This window comes from Antechinus flavipes, chromosome 4, assembly GCF_016432865.1.
Source record: "Antechinus flavipes isolate AdamAnt ecotype Samford, QLD, Australia chromosome 4, AdamAnt_v2, whole genome shotgun sequence".
Taxonomy (NCBI): Eukaryota; Metazoa; Chordata; class Mammalia; order Dasyuromorphia; family Dasyuridae; genus Antechinus; species Antechinus flavipes.
The window spans coordinates 198,336,210-198,354,371 of NC_067401.1; the positions used below are offsets into that span (position 1 = coordinate 198,336,210).

Sequence of the window (18,162 nt, forward strand, 5' to 3'; positions counted from 1 at the left end):
CTTTGATAAGAGAATTTACCCAGGAAATGGAGAAAATTGGTAGAAGGATTCATTGTTGGATGAAACTCTCAAATTCATATACTGTCCTGATGAAGAGCTACAGATTTCTTCTTAAACTACCTCCTACCCTCAAATACTCAACCAGTGATTTTGATTTTAACTTTATCCAAAAAGCATGACCATTACCCATTTCAGGACAGGATAAAATCCTCCTCCTAAATTTAGATTTGATAAGAGCTATATTTTCAGGTATCCTCATTCAGAATATAGTCCTCAGTAACTCCATAACTAACCCAGATTATTTTTAGTTTAATGTTGGGGTTTTTTTTGGGGGGGGAGGGGAATCAATTTTAATTTTACCTAAAATAGAAAACAAAATAATTTGACAAGAATATTTTTCTTGTAAGAAATCAGACATGTAACTTTATAATTTCAAACAACTTATGATACTTTAATCCCAAATGATCAAGAAGTTATCCAAGAGACTGTGAAGTACTTACATAAGACAGCCCCTAATCTCAAGAAACTTACAATCTAATAGGAAAGATAACATGCAAACAAATACATACATAGCCAATTGTAATCAAGACAAATAGGAAGTAATTAACAGAGAGAAGGCACTAGTAGAAAAAGGGTTGGGGAAGGTTTCCTGTAGAAGGTGGGATTTAGGTGGGATTTGAAGGAAGCCAAGGAGATCAGTAGTTAGAACAGAGAACGGAGAACATTCCAGGCAGAGGGGACAACCAAAGAAGATTCCCAGAGCTATGGTTTGTGTCATTATGGAAGGGAAACAAGGCCAGTGTCACTGGATCAAAAAATAGGTGTTGAAGAATAAGGTATAAGAGGTTTGGAAAGTAGGAAGGGGCTAAGTTATGAAGAATTTTGAATGTCAAACAGCAATCTGTATTTGATCCTGGAGATATTAGACAGTCACTGGAGTTTATTGATTTTGGGTGGGAAGGAGCGGTATGAGACGACAGATCTGTGCTTTAAGAAAAATCACTTTGTAGCTGAATGAAGGACAGGCTGGAGGGGGAAGACTTGAGACAGAAGACCCACCAGCAGAATATTGCAGTGGTCCAGGTGTGAGGAGAGGTGGGCTTGCACTAGAGTAGTGGCAATGTCAGAGAAGAAAAGGAAAAGTATTGAGGGAGAGAGTGATCATGATTTTGACCATGAGTAAATGGAAAAAGATTGTGAAAGAAATAAGAGAACCTGGGAGATGGGGAAAGTTGTTGGGAAAAAGAGAATGAATTCAGTTTTGGATATGTTGAATTTAAGATGTTCTGTTCAAGATGTCTAAGAAGCAACTGTACATTTCACTGGAGGTGATGAGAAAATTATCTGTATAGAGATGATAACTGAAACCACAAGAAATGATGAGATCACCAAGTGAAGTAGTATAGAAGGAAAATAGGGCCCAGAATAGAACCTTGGATGTTCCTGGGTGGGACCTGGATGAAGATCCTAAGACAAGTCATGGAAAAAACAGAAAAAAGAATATAGGAGAAGAAAGAGACAAATAATGACAAATGCTGAAGAAAGGTCAAAAAGGATAAGGATTTGAAAAAAGTCATTAGATTTGGTGACTATGAGATCATTAGAAACTTTAAAGAGAGCAGTTTTCATTGAAGAAGCATATGATTTAGAACTAGAAGGGTCCTTAAGATATCATCTAGTTAAAACTTTCATTCTAAAGAAATGGAAATTGTGGCACAAATAACATTATTTCCACAATATTAAGCTGCACTTTTAAGGGAAAAAAAATAAAACCTAACCAAAAAACTTAAGTTTTTCTTTCTTATTCTTTTTCCTAAAAGAATATTCAGAATAAGAGAGCTCTCTACATTTTCTTTTTGTCTACATTTGTGATTTAATTGGTACAGGAAACTCCCAGAAAGAAAATCCCCTTTACCAATGCTGAACTACATTTTACAACTTTAGTTGCAAAAACTTTTTAGTTTTAGAGTTGACTGAGGTTACATGATGGCCCAGGATTGTAGCCAATAAGTCAAAAACAGGATCTGAACCTAGGTGTTCCTGATGAGAAGGACAACTATCCACTCTGCTACACTGCCTCTAATTTTGTACATATTAATGTTGTTAAAATGAAGTAAAAAATTTTCAATTCAATTGAACATAGGAGGGGTAAGACTTTAAATGACTTAACTGTATGAGCATAAGAATTCTAGTATATTACTGAAAAAAGTGAATTTCAGTGATGTCAGGACATCAGGACTCAAGAGATTTCATTAGCTATCAGAATGTCTAGTTGGCTTAAATCTGCTTTCACTTTATGTCAGTGAATTCTACACAATAAATGGTCTCAGTTAAATTTCCAAAGCAGTGGTGCTATAGAACTTTATGATTTCTCAAAAGTTGCAGAGATAGTTCATCCAGATTTGAATCTGAGAAGCAGAAAGATGAAACGGAATGGATGTTGCCAAATGGACGGTAATTCTTTTTCTTTTTTTTTAAATTAAGGCTCTTTATTTACAAAGCATATGCATGAGTAATTTTTCCAACACTGATCCTTGCAAAACCTTTTGTTCCAAATTTTTTCCTCCTTCCCTTTACCTCCTTCCTAGCTGGCAGGTAGTTTAATACATGTTAAATATATTGAAACACATGTTAAATCCAATATATGTATATATACATATACAGTTATCTTGCTGCACAAGAAAAAACAGATCAAGGAAGAAAATGAAAAACTGAGAAAGAAAGCAAAATGCAAGCAAATAACAACAGAGAGAATGAGAATGCTATGTTGTGTTCCACACTCTGTTCCCATGGTTCTCTTTCTGGGTGTAGATGGCTCTTTTCATCACTGAACAAGTGGAACTGATTTGAATCATTTCAATGATCATCGTATAGTCTTTTTGTTGCCATGTACAATGATATTCTGGTTCTATTCATTTCACTCAGCATCACTTCATGTAAGTCTCTCTAGGCCTCTCTGAAATCACCCTGCTAGTAGTTTCTTACAAAACAATAACAGTATTCCATAGCATTCACATACCATAATTTATTCAGCCATTCTCCAATTGATGGGCATTCACTCAGTTTCCAGTTTCTTTCTTGTCACTAAAAAGAGGGCTACCACAAAAAATGGATGGTAATTCACTTCCTTTTGCTGTCACTGTAAATGTCAGGAAAAGCTCCCACTGCATCACTGATAAGCAGCATAAACTTTTAACAGCTTAAAACAGCTGTTTTAACAGCATAAAATTTAACAGTGTTTTAATTTTAATAATAGCAAACTTCATAAACTACACATATGACCTTTATAATTTGGGTGACTTTTTTTCAAAGGTAAACAAACACTATTGATTCCACTCAGACCTGTTCTTCTACCCAAGACATGTGAATTTGTTAGGAAGTTTTTTTTTTTTTTAATAACTTTTTATTGACAGAGAAGTTTTGTTTTGCTTTTGTGAAATTATTATTTATTTTAACATTCTTTTAAAATTTTGAATTCCAGATTCTTTCCCTCCTTCCTATCCTTCCCTTGCTGCACAAGATCAGATCAAAAAGAAAATAAAATGAATAAGAAAACAAAATGCAAACAAAAAATGTTGTTATAATCCACACTCAGTTCCCACAGTCTTCTCTCAGAGTGTAGATTGCTCTCTTCATCATGAAATCATTGAAAATGGCCTCAATCATAGAGAAAGGCATATTACAACAATTCTAAGATACCACCTTATATACCCATCAGAAATGATGACTGCTAGAAGGGAGTAGGGAAAATAGAATAATGAACTGTTGTTAGAACAATGGATCGAGCCAACCATTCAGAAGAAGAATCTGAAACTATACTCAGTGGTGTTTTTTTTTTTTTTTTGGGGGGGGGAAGAGGAGCGGGGGTTGGGTATGAGAGAGGAGGGAAATGGCAAGACCTATATGGACTGAGGCAGAGTGAAGTGAGAACCAGGAGATGATTATGCAAAATAACAGGAATATTGTAATTATGATCAACTGTGAGCTACTCTGATCACATTAGTAATCAAAGACAATTCCAAAGGACTCATGATGAAAAAATACTGTATACCTCTCAAGGGAGAACTAATGAATTCTGAGTGCAAAATCACATAAAACATTTCCATTATGAGTCATATGGGTGACAAAAATCTAGAAAAAAATCTAGAAAATTATACTTCAATTTTCACTCAGAATTCATCAGTTGATCATAATTACAATACTCCTGTTACAATACTCCCTCTCCCCCCCAAAAAAGAAAGAAAACACCACTGAGTATAGTTTCAGATTCTTCTTCTGAATGGTTGGCTCTAACATTGCTCATGCACATATATATGCACATGTATATATCTATGTATGCATATAGTATATATGTGTGTGTACATGGGTGTGTATACACCCATGTACACAATTTTTTTTTCTTTTCTCCCTTGAACCAACTCAATGAGAGTGAAGGTCTAGCATTGCCTGCAATTACTCCTTTTAACCCTCCACTATAAAAGCTCTTCCTTGCATGCCTCTTATGTAATAACTTTTTTTCTCATTCTAGCTTTCTTTTCTCTCTATGCATCAAATCTTTCTTATCTCTATTTTTTTTTTTGAGATCATCCCAATATAATAGATCCCAAGCTCTCTGTAGATTTCTTCTAACTGACCTGACAATGAAAAAGTTCATATGAGTTACATGTATCCTCTTCCCAAACAGGAATATAAACAGTTTAACACATTAGATTGCTCTTCTATGTTAACCTTTTTATGCTTCTCTTGAGACTTCTGTTGGAAAGTCAAATTTTCTATTCAGCTTTGGTCTTTTCATCTACAAGTGCTTGAAAATATTCTACTTCATTAAGTACATATTTTCTCCTCTGAAAGAACATATTCACTTTTGCTTGGTTAGGCCATTTCTGATTGTAATCCTCGCTCCTTTGTCCTCCAGAATAGGATATTCCAAATCCTCTGGTCCTTTAACACAGAAGCTACTAAATCTTGTGTGATAATGACTGTAGCACCATGATATTTGAATTGTTTCTTTCTGGCTATTTGCAATATTTTCTCTTTGACATATGGCCTCTCAAATTTGGCTATAATATTCCTGGGAGTTTTCAATGGGATCTTTTTTCAGGTAATCAGTAGATTCTTAGAATTCCTATTTTACCCTCTGATATGAGATAGTAGAGCAGAAAGTCCAATAATTCTTAAATTACTTCTCAACCTATTTTCTAGGTCAGTTGTTTTTCTATTAAGATGTCTCTTATTTTCTTCTATTTCCCTCCATTCTTTTGACTTTATTTTATTGTTTCCTGAAGTCTCATTGTCTCATTTGCTTCTTCTACTTGCCCAATTCAAATTTTTAAAGACTTATTTTCTTCAGTGAATTTTTGAGCCTCTTTTAGAATTAGGTCAATTCTGGTTTTTCAAGGTATTTTCTCCAATTTTTTTGGCTTTTAAAATCAGCTTTTAATTCAAATTTCTTTTCATAATTTTCTTGCATCACTCATTTCTTTTCCTAATTTTTCCTCTACCACTCTTATCTCTCTTTAACTCTTCCAGAAATTCTTCATGGTCTTAAGTCCAATTAGCATTTTTCTTTGAAGCTTTGCCTATTAGTGTTTTGTCTGATACATTTATATCTTGGTATTCCCTGCCACTGTAGTAGATTTTTATGGTCAAGTTCTTTTATTTTTTAATTGTTTGCTTATTTTTCTATCCTATTTCCTGACTTTGAAATTTATATTAAAGTTGGGTTCTACTTATTTAGGATTGGAGAGGCAATGTGGCAGGCTTCAAGCTATTTTTATAATATTGTTTTCAGAAGTTCTGGGGGTCTGCAAATTTTCAGTGCTTCTCAGATGGTGTTATCCTGGGAGAGGTGTGATGACAGTTCTTTTGGTCTGAGATTTGATTTTTGTCCAGGAAGAGATCCTATTCCCTTGTGCCTTGAGTTCTCCTCTTGATTTACTGTAGCTGCAAGTGCTAGAACACTTCTCTTCAAACTGAAACTGTGCCCCAGGGCTAGTTAAAGGAAATGGAGTTGTTAATCAGTTTTGGCTACCTAGTGCTAACAACAAGTGCCCTTTAATCTTTTTCTGAGCAGTTGTCCAACATTCTTACTGTCACTAGTCTTTAAGTTCCTGAAGCTGCTGGTGCTAATGCAGCTGCCTCCAAGGCCCACTGTTGGTACTATGAACATGCGCTAGCCATATGTTCACCCTGGTGTTAGACCTCTCCTGTGGACCTCCAAAGTTATCTTAGGCAGGAAAAATCTCTCTCTCTCTCTCTCTCTCTCTCTCTCGGGAGCTCTGTTACTCCAAAATTTGATTTGAGATATTACAACAACGTTGGAGTGGAATATTGAGATAGTTCATTTGTGTCCTACCCTTTGCTTCACATCATCTTGGCTCTGCCTCATCCTTTACCCCTGACAAGTCTTAATAGGTATGAAATATGTCCTCAAAATATAAGCTTCTTGATGGTAGGAAGGAAGGCCAACTCTGTGGCAGATAATCAACTAGTAGTAACAAAAGTACATCATCATTCTGGTATCACAAAATCAACACTGTGGGTAGGTATCTACTGACCTTGCTCAATGCTTCTGATAGAAGTAAATAGTTGCCAGGAGGAATATAGAAATGGATGAATAGATAATTTGGAGCATACATTGATAAGGAGGGAAGAAAGCTTAACAAGAAACCGCCTGGGATTTATTACATAAAATACACTACATTAAAAAAAAAGATAGAAGAATACAGGGAAGATGGTCATGTAGATAGCTTTTAAACAATAATCCTTGCTGGCCTTATTCACTTGGGGCAAATGAAAGACTGCATCACTGCAGCAGCATCTTTCTTCCATGCTAGTCTTCCACAGGATGAGTTCATTTTATGTTTAAAATAATAATCTCTTATATGAAATTTAAAACAATAACTTGAAATCTGGTAGTTTTATCATTCAAGCTATTGGCTAAGCTTCAAGATCCTAATCCCTAAAGGAAAAGCACCGCCAGAAGACAACTAAAGGGGGTTTAAGAATATTTACATAATACACACATACACACATGTATATATGTGGTCATTTTATTATTACTAACTACTTCAGAACCATTTTATTTAACTTTGATTTTTAAGGCAAGATTAGACATTCAATATTTTGAAATACTAGAAACAACTTAATAATCTGTCTTGCAAAACCCCCAGTCCTTTGAAAATACTGACTGAAAAAACATTTTGTGCTACCACAAACATCAAGTAAAAAATCTTCTTTTATCAAGGATAACTGGAAAATTACTGATAGTTATAGAGTATTACAGTTTATAGAAACTCCAAGTGTTCGTTACAAACTGAACATCACACATCTTATTATCAGAGAGGGAAGCCAGAATATTGCCATAGGAGTATACCAAAATAATTCTATAATGCTCTTAGGAATGAGGGTATCGTTCTAAACACAAAAGGGGAAAAAAAGGAGCTGCATTTGCTGAATACTGGCTGAAATACAACTAGGTTCATGAAGCACTCCTATAACCTCAAAGGGACACTCAACATCATTTGGCTTATCTGGAAGAAGAATGAACAGCATTCAATCATCCATTAATATCAACTCCATTCACATGAAACATCTGGTTTCTAAGAGTTTTCATTAATTTTTTTTTCTAACTAATTTATTCAAAGTAGCTCTAGTTCAGATTTGTGTTAAGATACAATTTGTGCTCCAACTAGAAAGAACCATAGTTAGTGTTAGGAAAGATAAGGCTTTTGGAAAGCATGACTTGCATGTATGGACAGATATGTTTTAGTAAGCTTATATACTATCTAGGGAAGATCAGAGTTATAACTGGACATCCCTTCTGCTCTAAGAGATAGATATACCTATAATTTTCATAAAAACAATGAAATGACAGAGAAGGATATTACTAAAGGAGAAGAGGTATACAGGAATTACTGACAGAAGAACAACTCTGTTTTGAAATAGGAAAAGTAGTGGGGGAAGAAGGAAAGAACTTTAATGTTGTGAGAAAGTTTTGCTTTAAAGCAAAGAATTAGTCACCAGACTGTAATTTTCTATTAGCTCTTTCTTATTTATACAAGAGAATGGATTATTCAGTGCTGAACTGTCTCTAGTTATGGGGACATGATAAAACAAATTCCTAACACAAACCCCTAATATGTTTCTTATTGGAATCTTTACAAACTGTTAAGTCATTAGAGTTGAGATGTTTTGGGCCAGAACCTGAAACAAGGTACTAAGTAGAGCTAATTGATACAATGCTTGTGTTTACACCTTTACTCAGTGGAATTCACAAGTATGGGAGATTCACAAAGTTAACTGTGTAACTTTGTGAAATCACACCTCCCTTGAAGCTCTTAGAGCCAGAGGGCATTATGGGAGAAAACCCATAATTCCTCTCTCTCTCATATATAAGAAACAGACAGAGACTCTCGGAGAGAGATTCATTCCATTTTCCACTTGGCTGGCTGGTGGCAGAAGAGAATTCAGCTGAATTTAGATTGAGAAGGGAGCGTCAAATGAGTTCTGCTGAATTACATTAGAGAGGAGCACTCTGGGCCAGACACAGAGCACTCTGGGAGAGCCAGAAGCCCTCTCTCGGAGGCAAGAAAGATTCATTACAACTTTTACCTTGGTGCTGGTTGGAGGCAGAGGCAGAAGCAAAGGACAAAGCTGCAAGAGCTCTTAGGAAGCAAGACAGATTCAACTTGGTGCTGGCTGGAGGCTGAAGGAAGCAGAGGCAGAAGCAAAGGACAAAGATGCAAGAGCTCTTAGAACCAAGGAGAGAGAGAGGCTTCTAAGTTAACCAGGCTATATTGGAGACAATAAAAGATCTGAATTTTTATCACCTGGCTGCATTTGGAGTAATTATTGATCTGAACTGCAACTAAAGCTGCCTCTAGAAAACCTCCCCTGAGAAACCTGCTCTCTCCCAGAGAAGACCACCATGACAATATTTTAAAAGAAGAAAAAGAACTCCAACAGTTTCTGAATATTAAAGTAGGGAACTTAGGAATGAGAGTAGCTGCATGGCAGATATGGTTATCTCCTAATATCTCCTAATAGTATTCCTATACTATGAGCTTTTCATTTACTCCACATCTCAGCTCCTAGAATCCAGAGTAGGAAGACTGGTACAATTTAAAGATATCTTGTTAGTGGACTATTGGGAGAAAAGGTCCCTCCCACCATAATAATTTTGGAACCAGTTCAGAGTAATATTTCATAAGCCAAGCTTTCTGGGAAGAGACACCACCAACTGTTACATATTATATTTTAACCAAATGGTAATTTTAATAAAGGAAGAAAAAAAAGATGAGGCAACATAAGAAAAGTAAGAATAACAGATAGTTTTCTACCCCAGGATTAGAAGGGCTTAGAGTAATCTGTGCATTGCCATCCCTTATCTCCTTACAAACCCAGAGAGTTAAATAGCATTAACATTAAGGACACCATATTAATGCAAATGTGAAGGCAACAAATATGAAAATCTAACAAGAAATGTAAAAATGAATTAATGTGGTTACATATGCATAGTATATAACATTTCTTCTTAAGAACTTTATTGGTTTACATTCTTTTGAGCTCCCATGATTTGTAACCAGTTTTGAAAACTATACAAGATATGTCCCGTGCTCTCACAGAGCAATGTATCTATACATATGTGACTTCTGAGGCCACAAAGGTTAAACTATTAAAAGCACCTTAAATTAGAGAAAGGCTATGATACTGCATTTTCACAAGCTTAGAATTCTGCAGTGTTGGTTTTGATTTTCTTAAGGAAAAGTATATCCAAACTAAAAAGATATTTAAAAGAAACATACCCTGGGTTTCCTCCTCTTACTACTGTATCTCAGAGAAAGAATATGTATCTTTTAACAATCCATCACTCAGTGATACAATCCTCTGGAGAATTCATTAGGTCATTTAAAAATATAGAGAGGACTAATATATACAAGTAATGTCCATTTAAGAATAATTAGTCCACAGATTCCAAGATAAGAAATAAGAGATATTTTAAAATCTAGCAATCTAGGAATGTTAAAAGAGGAAATCATTTTAGAGACCAACTAATATCCTTCTTTATCTTCTGTTCATGCGGAAAGTTGAGGCTCAAATCTCCCTTACTAGAGAAAAAGATCATCATCCTCTGGGATGGTCTGAAGTTGTGAGAATGAAAAAAACATCTAAATTATATATTTATAATTTATATATACCAAGGATTCTAAACTTCTGTAAAAAAACCAGTGTTTTATAATTCTTTCTTTTTTATACAGTTTAAGAGAGATCTTTGTAAGACTACTATTTTATGAATCTAGATAAAGAGGTGAAAGATATGTTAGTTGGAAATGTCCAACTACTTTCTCAAAAGTATTGGTAAATATATGCAATTCCATATGATCACTACTTTGAACCTATACTATAAAACCTAGCAGGAAAAGTTTATTACTGATGTTCAGTGCATAATTTATAATACTACAGTGAAATTTGCTTATACTTTGTTTTAAACAGATAAGAAAAGATAATGTCAATTTTGGGGAAAATATGCTTTTATAAATCTTTTCTTGGAACTCAGAAAAATATATTACATATACAAATCCATAATACTCATACTGACAGGTAGCAGAAAGATTATAAAAATTTTAAATCCATAGATAATTCAAATTCTGAAAAATCATTTCAGCTTCCCAACAAACTTCTTTGTTTTTACTACAATTGTTGGCAAGGGAAAAACTGAAGATCTGAATTTTACTTTCTTCCCCTTTTGGGCAGGAAAATGACCTGATAAATACGGTAACAATTTTTTTTTTTTTTAAATGGCAGGCATAAAGAAGGAAGAGGGAGGAAAGAGATTTAGAAACTCCACAAACTAGATAATAGGACTGCATAATGTAGAGTCAACTATTTATTAACATTAATAACGTCATTTTTTTTATTCAATGAATTATGGCACAGCTAATAGGCTAGACAACGTAACATCCTGTAGATATTGCAGATGCTGTAATGGTAATCTACGACAGTATTTGAGGTGATTCATAGTCAAGGACACAGAATAAGTAGGTTAATTGTCATTGCTCATTATACTTTGCCTCTTCATTACAGTACTATATTCTTTCTGATAATTGTCTCATATATGACCTTTTATTATTTTTTAACTTAAAATTTTTGTTTTCAATTCCAAATTCTTTCTCTCTTTCTTTCTCTTTTTGCTGAGGCAACTGGGGTTAAGTGAGTTGCTCAGGGTCACACAGCTAGGAAGTGTTAAGTGTCTGAGGTCAAATTTGAACGCAGATCCTCCTGATTTCAGGGCTGGTGCTCTATCTACTGCACCACCTAGCTGCCCCTTCCTCTCTCTCTTTATCCACTCATTGATAAAGCAAGAAATACAGTACCCATTATACATTTAGAGAAACACAAAACATATTTTGACATTAGCCATGCTACATTAAAAAAAAAAAAAAGCAAGAAAAACAAAGGAAGAAAATGTGCTTCAATAAGCACTGAGAGTCCATTATTATTCTGACTAAAAGTCTATCTGATTTTTTGATCTCAAGTTTAATGGCAACTTTTGTGAAGAAAACCTAGATCCACTGCTTCCAAAACTTTGTCAACTTGCTGGGCTAAAAACTCATTCTAGGAAGCCTGCCCAGTTTAGTCACACTTCATATTCTTATTTAATTACAATGAATTATACAAAAATTGATTAATACATTGAAAAAAATCTGACAATCTTTAAGCACAAAAAAGAAAAATCTATTCTGAACATTCAGATGTGACTAGAGAAGAGAGGAGCTTTATAGGAAGGCCATATTTTAAATAAACTATATATCTAGTGCCTTCAAACCTGAGTCAAGTTAACAATGGCCAAGTGGCATAATGTGATAAAAAACAAGAAAATGCCTACAAATAGGTCTCAGGAATAGATTTGGCTTCTAGAAGGCAGACTCAGTAGTTTTGATGGAGCATTATTTTATTATTAACTTGGAAACTCGACTATTACCAGACCTATGCTTTATATTTTTCTTCTGAATTTCTGGATTTGTTGTCAGCAGATTTTTCTAACAAGTACATGGTTCTTTATTCTTCAAGTCCAAAAACTCTGGCAAACATCACAAATGTTTGCCCATTTCTCCCCTTTTAATAAAAGAAAAGAACATGACTTTTTTTTTCATTACTGTCATATCGTGCAGAGAAAAACAGAATTAAATCTGAAAAGAGAAAAACAGAACCTCCAACCAGCATTTTAAAAGTGACAATTACATAACCGGAGTATATTAATTGGCTCCCGTTTCTAGATAACAGTGAGCAAGCAGTCCCTTCAAATCTCATAAATAACTACCCCTCATGCGCTACACCTCCCAGTTCTTCGTCTTGCATACAGTTAGTAAGAGGGAGAGCTTGGCTTTTACTGCAGGTTCTGAAGAGAAAACGATTCTTCAGTATACTATTTGGCAATATAAAACTATAATCTTACTCTAAAGATTAAAATATTATTAAAAAGGAATTCTGGGCAACTAGGTAAAGTGTTATCAATGTTAAAGAGCCCCTTGTTCCATTAAAATATCTCTTTAAATATCATCAGGTAAAATGAGTGACCATTTCTCCATTTCACTTTCCAGCCCCAGGAATACATTCTCAGCAATGACCTCATATTACAAAGTTAAGACCTCAGTTATTCTGAGGATCAGTCTAAGAAATGGAGTTGGAAAGAGGCTTTCTTAATCTTATAGCTGAGAATGGCAAAGAAAGAGGATGTAAAGAATTGTAGGCAAAGTAAATTGTTTGGGTTTAAATGTTCCCTTTTCCAATATTGATGCACTTTGAAGAAATTTACTGAGACTGTAATTTCTCATCTTTAACTTATCCCACTGTCCTCAGCTCCTGCGATGCTTAAAACAAGAAAATTCAGTCCCTGTTCTTAAATCCAAAAGAAAGATAGTGCCCAAGTTTCAAAGCTCTAGATACTAGATAATAACATCTGGCCCACCTAAGACAAAGTGAATGACATTTTAGAGGAAAGATCTTAGCTATGTGATATAGTTTGAGTGCATTCATCATGCTCACAACACTCTATTTGAAATATTTTTCCAAATAGCATGAAAACTAGCTATACCTTCCCTTCCTGGGAATTATGATATGTTATATAAGAGGAACCTTTCTAAAATCAGAATGCTTTAGAAATATGAACTAAATAGTGCCTCCAAGAAAAAGTATAATCCATTAAATCAGGTAGGTGTATAAACCCAACATAAACTTAAAAATATTGAAGCAAAGGTTTGTGGCAAAAACAAAGGGGATAATACCACAATTATAATCTGGGTCTCAGGAGTCTGAACTTAATGGGAACATATAGAACATGATTTGAGTGGCTGGCTGGTGGGTGAGTACAATAGATGGAAGAGGTAGCTAAAGCTGTTTGATCAACCGAATACTTCCATTTTTCTAATTTAGTGCAGAAGGTATGTAAATGATGCCACTCTGTGGCATCTGTACCACTCTGTCAGTATATATCACTCAAATAATGGCAAGGACAAATGTCTTTTTAAAATCAACAACACAATCCTTTTAATTTAGAATTAAATTGTCTTTACCAAACTATCTTTAACAAACCAACAACAAAACCAAAAGCAAAGAGGAACCTTTTAACCAGAACAGTTTGGATGGTGAATTTAATGGATGAAACTAATAAGTTTGGTTTGAAGGAAATTTGAAAAAGCTTAAAAACAAAGACTGTACAGTACTCAGTGGTCCTAGATAATTGGTTCAGATTCCACAACTTAAAAAAATTACAACAATTAAAACAATGAATTTTACAGGTTTTTATTATCTTTAACCAAAGACTTTATACAGTGTTCAAAGTCTTAGACTTATGAGATCACTAATACCATGGAACACCATGGTGTTAAGTGTGATTAAGACAAAAAAAAAAAATTAAACAGATCAGTATGGCCAAATGTTAGAGTATATACTTTGGCAGAAAAAGCAGAGTATTTATCATATTTGTCTAGAGAAATTCCATCAACAAAAAAGAAAATGAAGAAAACAGGTAGAAGTTTAAGGGAAAGGATGCGTCTCAGGAGACTATAAGCAAACCATTTAGCATATGGCACTATTCTAGAATACTGGCATAGTGTAATCTGCACTTGCTACAGCATTTGGACATCGATTAGACCTTTTACTGGAGTGCTATATTCAGTTTAAGGCTTCATAGTTTTCTCATGTTTTATTTGGGGAGAATCTAGAAGAAAACTTTATTTGGACATGGCTCAATGCAATGTTTCAGAGAGGCAGGGAGATAGACAAGATGATCTTTTGGGAGCCTAAAAAATTGCATTTAAATCACCACACATATACTATATTTTCAGTAATGGACAATCTACAATTTTCGAAGCTAATCAGAGGATCTCTTGAGGTCTGATTTAGGGTATCTTTGTTAAACTATAAAAACTGTCTTCTGTTATCATTTACATATCTTCTACCACATTCTCAGGAACTAACTAAAAAATGGGGAGCATGATGAATTCGGGTTACGCCTATAATCACAAAACGTTATACTCTACTTCCATTGATTTTTACTGTGTTAATAGTTGCTTTTTTGTTACTTCTTTTGTTCTTCTAATGTATTATTTATTTATTAATTTGTAAAACACTTATTGTTGTAGTATCTAAGTGCTAAAAAACAAAAGTTAAAAACATAAATTATTCAAAGCTACCAACTAAGGGAAGAAAAAATGAAGAAGGAAAAAAAGATGACGACAACTTAATGCAGAACTACTGCCAGGCAATCTAATAAATGATCTGGTTTCCAAATCAAGATACAAAAACAAATTCATTTAAATCAAATCAAAAACATTATATGCTCTTAAGTCAGTGTACAAACTCTTACTGAATTCAAATAATATGCAGAGTCCTGTAATAGGAAGATAAAAAGGCAAGAGTGGATCCCTGCCCTTGATAAGTTTATAAGCTAGTACACACTTGTGAAACAACTGCAGAGGTATAGAAAGGGAAGCTATGTATAGGAACTGTGAGCAGATTTTCTTAAGCTATTATAATGGAGCTAAGCTAGATGTCCTTAAACTATAATTATGTGACTATAATACATTTTTGCAAAACAAGAAATGTACTGAGAAAAATGAGAGGTTAATTGGTGGTAGGATTTAAGGCTTGGTCTACAAAAATACTTTGATTCAAAATGAACAACTTAGGTTGCTCATATTTATTCTTGTACCTCTATGACCATAATATTTCACATAACTGGAAGCATCTTCTTCTGCCTCCCACAAACTCCATTCCTAGTAATATTTCATCTCTGATTTAATGAAACTTTCTTTTCTGCAAAGCCTAGTTTAGGGATAACCTTTTTCTTTGAAATGCCTCCAGATTCCTGGAATTAGAAGTATTCTTTCTTTCTCCACTTGTAGGCCCTTAAATACTTACAGAATGGGAAGTTCCTCCCACAAAAAAAACAATACCTGGTGCTTTTAATAAAATTAAACATTCAGTAACACAAAAGGGAAATTTCTTTCTGGATGCTCAGGTGGGGCTGTTTCCCCAGGACAGGAATTCTTAACTTTTTTTTAAAAAAGATCCTTTAATCAATCTGGTAAAGTTTAGGGACACCCCTTTCTCAGAATTTGATTCTAAATAAGGAATAAATGCATAAAATAGGATTATAAAAGAAACCAATGATATTGAAATATAGTTATCTATATGTTTAAAAAAAAAAAGTCACATACCCCAGGCTAAGAACTCCCAAGGCCTAGGGTCACTTGCCCAAAACAGTTTGTTGATATTTATACAAAATTACTTCAGTGACAAAAGTTGTCTAAATCATTATGGACTCATCTATACATGTACATACCACAGATATACATAAATACTCAAGAGTTTTTGAGGATTGCTTCTTGGTGAATTCTGCATCTAGAACTTTGAAAAATTCCAGTTTCATAAATGAGGAGTCAAAGCCTCCCAAGCATACCATGCCAATTCAACTCAAGTATGGAAAATTTTCTAAAGCAGTAGATACTGAGCCATTCAAAACCTGTAAGAATAATACCAATTACCTATATCTACAATGAGAAGTCCAGCTATAATCAGCAAGAGGAACCCTGATGTCATAGGTATCGAAAGTCTCTTATTTAGCTTCTGTAGCTTTCTATAGGCCTGCTGGTATCTCCTTGGGAGCTCTTAAGTTACAGGATAGCTCTGTGGTGTAGAAGATGATACAGTCCCTAAATAAACACTGAGATGATGTGAACAAGAAGATAGTAAACATCATTGCTAACCTAGGAATCAATATGAGAATACAGTAAGGTCCTAGAATTAGTTCCATAAGTTATGAGCACCATTATAGCAAATTCCTGTAAATTAGAAAAGACTTAATAAAAGAAAACAAATATTTAGCCAAAAACGCAAACTAGTAGATTCTTTTAAAAAATTTGTTAATTCTAGTAATGTTCAATAATTGGAACTAATTAAACAGAAAAGACTGTAATTTTCTTTTGGATGAATTTTTAAAAGAATATAACTTACTTGCAAGGCAGTTTGGTTTTGTCTGCCACCATGGTCCACTGCTGTTGATTGGTGGAAACTTCAATGTAGTAGCTGTAGCTTCGATCATCACAGTCCCAAAGTAATAACCTGAACAGAGAGGAGAGCAGAAAATATTAAAATAGAAAAAAAGTAAAATAATTCTATGAACTGAAACAGAGTGAAGAAACCAGAACCATGAGAACAATATATACAACTACAACAATGTAACTTTAAAAAAAACAACAAAAAAACAACAATCAGCCAATTACTAACACACCTCAAAAATCAGGTATAATTGGTTGTTGATAAAATACACTTCTATCCTTTCTACAGAGAGATGATAGACTATAGATACAGAATGCTCTGTAGGCTTCTAGAAATGATCATTTTATTAACTGGTTTTGCTTACTTTTTTTTTTTTTAATAATTATTATAAAGAGTTGAGGGTTACTGGGAAATGACGTGGCACAAAAACTTAATCTGTCAACAACACTTTAAAAAATACAGAGAAAGTCAAGTTCATGAAACCAGGGACCTCCTGATCTAGTCGCTTTAGAAGGTTTTAAGTCATGGAGGACAGCCACATATACAGAGATTCATTCTACCTTATACTATCAAGATAAGACACCTAGATAATAAAAAGCAAGAGGAAAAGGAAGGAAAGTACTTCCAAAAAAGCATAAAGGAGGAACAGAGATAGTTTAGTGTGAAAAAATGGATCTCATCACTAACTATTAATCTTATAACCACCTACCAAGGAAAAATTGATACTCCAAGAACAATCAGCAAAGAGGATCAGATGGAGTGCCGTATTCTCAGATGCCTCACACCTGTTTTCTGTATCTCTCATCTCTAAGTCATAAGCCAGCTGAATATATGGATGAAACAAAGACCTGACTGTCTCCTGTGATACTTGGGTCTTCATTCAAAATACAGAGAGTGGAAAACTTAAATGGTCTAGAGATTAAAAAAAAAAAAAAAAGACAAAAAATGCCCAATACTGGTCATCGTAGGCTCTTGTCTTCTATTTGTGATATTTAGGAAGATTTGACCATGATCTCCCCAAATTTTTTCAACCATAAAGTTTTACCTAAATTTGAGTCTTATTGTATATATGATCCCAAAGATAGTCTTTGTTTTTTTTTTTTTTTTTTTAAATCAAGTGCAGTTTATTTGGAAGGCTGATAACACAAATATTTTGGCTCTCACTATTCCTCTACAGATAAGAATATTTAGACTGATACTCAGAGTGAGAGCTATAATCTATTCAAACTACTGTTCTGGTTCTGACATTTGAAACCAAACCAAACCAACAAAACAATAGCCTATTCAAAGGTAAAGTGGTTCTTGATAGAATTAGTTTTTTATTTTTCTTTTCTTTTCTTTTGTGGCTGAAGCAATTGGGGTTAAGTGACTTGCCCAGGGTTACACAGCTAGGAAGTGTTAAGTATCTGAGGTCATATTTGAACTCAGGTCTTCCTGACTTCAGAGCTGGTGCTCTATCCACTGCGCCACCTAGTTGCCCCATCTTGTTTTTTCTTAATAGCCAATCATGAATCTGTAAATGACTTAATTATTAGCCAATTATGGATCTGTAATTGAATTAATTATTAGCCAATTATGGATCTGTAATTGAAAGGGAAC

General features: G+C 34.2%; 1 protein-coding gene across 4 annotated transcripts in view; it reads right to left on the minus strand.

Moving 5' to 3' along the window:
- The window catches only part of BTBD9 (BTB domain containing 9), a 460,740-nt gene that overhangs the window by 96,520 nt on the left and 346,058 nt on the right, over positions 1-18,162 (minus strand). For all 4 annotated transcript variants that reach the window (XM_051996861.1, XM_051996860.1, XM_051996862.1 and 1 more), the window contains exon 9: positions 16,519-16,626. In XM_051996861.1, coding sequence (XP_051852821.1) covers positions 16,519-16,626 — 108 coding nt within the window. The remainder of the gene's footprint in view (positions 1-16,518; positions 16,627-18,162) is intronic.